Source organism: Physeter macrocephalus, chromosome 12 (assembly GCF_002837175.3).
Source record: "Physeter macrocephalus isolate SW-GA chromosome 12, ASM283717v5, whole genome shotgun sequence".
Lineage (NCBI taxonomy): Eukaryota > Metazoa > Chordata > Mammalia > Artiodactyla > Physeteridae > Physeter > Physeter macrocephalus.
This window is the reverse complement of record NC_041225.1, coordinates 83,288,980-83,292,367: the sequence shown is the minus strand read 5'-3', so window position 1 is coordinate 83,292,367 and position 3,388 is coordinate 83,288,980. Positions and strand designations below refer to the sequence as shown.

The 3,388-nt window shown below is 41.6% G+C and overlaps 1 protein-coding gene and 1 pseudogene across 1 annotated transcript; one reads left to right on the top strand and one right to left on the bottom strand.

The window, feature by feature from the left end:
* LOC102988501 (transmembrane and coiled-coil domains protein 1-like) overlaps positions 1–1,773 on the bottom strand; it is a 3,859-nt pseudogene extending 2,086 nt beyond the window's left edge.
* Positions 1,774–1,795: 22 nt separating this feature from the next.
* On the top strand, positions 1,796–2,503 carry LOC102986066 (ankyrin repeat domain-containing protein 46-like). The gene is given in 3 exon segments (XM_055089051.1): positions 1,796–2,099; positions 2,102–2,167; positions 2,170–2,503. Coding segments are annotated over 3 exon segments (681 nt in total). The 3' UTR covers positions 2,481–2,503.
* The last annotated feature ends 885 nt before the right edge of the window (positions 2,504–3,388 follow it).

Below are 3,388 nucleotides of genomic sequence, written 5' to 3'. Positions count from 1 at the left end.
GAGGATCCCACATGCCGCGGAGCGGCTGGGCCCGTGAGCCATGGCCGCTGGGCCTGCGCGTCCGGAGCCTGTGCTCCGCAACGGGAGAGGCCACAGCAGAGGGAGGTCCGCATACCACAAAAAAAAAAAAAAAAAAAAAGGGAGCAAGTAAATAATCACAAATTATAATATAAAACTGAGTATTTTTCAGCTTTTTCTTTATCCATAGAACTACTTACTCAAAGAAAATCTACCAAGGTAGCCCATGAGCTGACCTGGTTGATCTCCACCTCTCTCACACATGGCACTCTGCCCTTGCTCAGCCCATGCCTGCCTTCTCATCCCTTCTGGATCATGCTAAACTCTCTCCCACCTCAGGATCTTGGCATTTGCTGCTCCTCTGCTTATAACACTGCGCCTACATTCTCAGATGGCCTGATCCTTCGTTTCCTTCATATCTTTGCCTAATTATCACCTGAGAAAAGACATCTCTGTTAAAACTATCTAAAATAATTCTGTGTCTTCCAGTGCCCTTCCTACCTTACCCTGCCTTGTTTTGCTTTTCTTTGTTTTTCTGGGGTTTTTTTTACATTTAATTCTAGAAATTATATACTCATTTTTTGTCTCACAAATGTAAATTTCATGACAAGGAGTTTGTCTTATTAATTTCTGAGTTCTTAGCTACCAGTACAAGGCCTGGGGCAGAGTAGGAGCTCAATTAATATTTGTTAAAAGAACATGGGGAGAAAAAACTAATGTGGAGTTGGTTTTGTTGAAACATTAGGGAAGAAACTAAGTGCTACACCATCGTTTCCCTCCTGATGTAGCCTGTGAGGACACTTCCAGGTCTAACACTGTAGGATTTCATGAATCCATTCATCAGGAAAGAGGTCTCATGTGTTAAACTTTATTCATTATTCTTTTTTTTTTTAATTCCAAAATTTGTACTTTGTTCTAAGAATTATGCTGGGCTTCCCTGGTGGCACAGTGGTTGAGAATCCGCCTGCCGATGCAGGGGACACGGGTTCGTGCCCTGGTCCGGGAAGATCCCACATGCCGCAGAGCGGCTGGGCCCGTGAGCCACGGCCGCTGAGCCTGCGTGTCCAGAGCCTGTGCTCCGCAACGGGAGAGGCCACAACAGTGAGAGGCCCGCGTACCGCAAAAAAAAAAAAAAAAAAAAAAAAGAATTATGCTAATAGTACAAATAGCATTATCTATTCTGTCTTGCAGTTCATGGTCTACCTATGAAAACAGATTAATCACAATTATAATATGACAGATGAGCTGGGAAGACAGAGTAGCTGCAAGCAGGACACCTCAAATTCCTCATCTATAAAAGGCATATTTACTTCTTGACTTCAAATTTTGTTATAAGAATGAAATGAGAAAATGGATATGAAATTGCTTGAAATACTGCATAACATCTTCAAATGTCCAGTATTGGTATGGTTATTCAAGATCAGATAGGACTTCAGCAAAATGGTAGAGTAAGGAACTCCAAAAAGTATGTCCCTCCATGAAAGCAATGAAAAAAGTGTCAAAAACTGTAAGAATCAGTTTTGATAGGCATCTGGAAATTAACCAAAGGTTTGCAATAACACAGGGAGCACTTATTCAAGAAAAACAGAGCCGCCGCCGTCGGGAAGGTTCTGCCGCTGATACCGCTGCTCAGCCGACTCAAAGATCCTTGCTGGCACATTTCTGGATAGTGATAGTCTGTTGAACCTTCTTAAGAATTCGGAGAAATTGCAGTGTGACCACGGAGAGAAAGATCTAATCTCAAGGCTTACGCATATTCCGTCATCACATCTGAACAATGTCCTGCGTTATTGTGAATGATTCTTCTCAGACTAATGTGCCCCTGCTACAAGCCTGTATTGATGGAGACTTTAACTACTCCAAGAGGCTTTTGGAAAGTGGCTTTGACCCAAATATTCGTGACAGCAGGGGCAGAGCAGGCCTTCACCTCGCAGCAGCCCGAGGGAATGTAGACATCTGCCAGTTATTATATAAATTTGGTGCTGATCTCCTGGCCACAGATTATCAGGGAAACACAGCTCTTCATCTCTGTGGCCATGTGGATACTATTCAATTCTTAGTTTCCAAAGGACTCAAAATTGATATTGCAATCATCAAGGTGCTACACCCCTAGTTCTGGCAAAGCGCAGGGGAGTGAATAAAGATGTCATTGATTGCTGGAATCTTTGGAAGAACAGGAGGTAAAAGGATTTAACAGAGGAACTCACTCAAAACTGGAGACCATGCAGACAGCTGAGAGTGAAAGTGCCATGGAAAGCCATGGCCTCCTCAATCCCAACCTGCAGCAAGGTGAGGGGGTCATGTCCAGCTTCCGAACTATGTGGCAGGAGTTTGTAGAGGATCTGGGCTTCTGGAAGGTGTTGCTCTTGATCTTTGTCATTGCTCTGCTGTCTCTTGGCATCGCCTACTATGTGAGTGGGGTGCTACCCTTCGTGGAAAACCATCCTGAACTGGTGCATTAGAAGAGCCCATGGGAGAGGAGGCAGATGCCAGTGTTCTGGCTTCCATTGTTTGTTCTCAGTTTCTCAAAATTTTCTCTTGGTCAAGGCAGTGAGGGCTGTACATTTTTTCTTTTTGCTGTTTTACACATTGTAATCCTTGTAGAAGAACTAATTACATACTGTAGTCAAGTATACTGTCCTAAAGCTACCTCCAACTCAGCCTGACTTCTTAGGAAAGGCTCTGCATAGCCTTGTTTGATAAAAACATGGAAGTGACTAAAGAATGAGAGATAGAGGATGAGACTAGGAAATCCTTGCTACAGAAACCTTACCCTAACGTAAGACCAACCGAAGGGAAGTGTTTGAAGGTTGTCTTATATGATTAGTTTTGGTTGGTAGTTTTGTTTTGTTTTTATTTTTGCAAGAGCTGCTACTCTATTTACTTTCTGTGGGGAATATTGGGGGCGGGGGCTAGGGGAGAATGAAGCATTCAGCTTAAAACTTGAAGTGCTTTTTTCAAATCCTGTAGAGCAAATCAGTATTTTTGGAATGTTTAGTTTGTTTTAATATTTTCAAGTCTAGTCACAAACCAAACAGAACTTTTGAAAATGAGCTGTATTTTCCTCAAAAATGACTGATTTGATCTTATATTTATTTGTTTTTAGGATAATTTTGATTTTTTTCTAAGCTGCTTTGCTTGTTGTTGATATCTGTGACAAATGAACTTGAGAAGTTCATTTTGTTCATTTTTCAATTTCCCCTAGTGTTTATTTCAGAGGTATTCTATTCATCAAAAATGCAGTCAGAAAACTTTCTCTACTCAGTAGTTAGCAGGGGAAAATAATTCTGATGTTTAAATGTCACTGTAATTCTGTAGTACTATTATTATGGTGAAAAATTCAGTTCTATAAGCTAGCTGTGTTGTCACA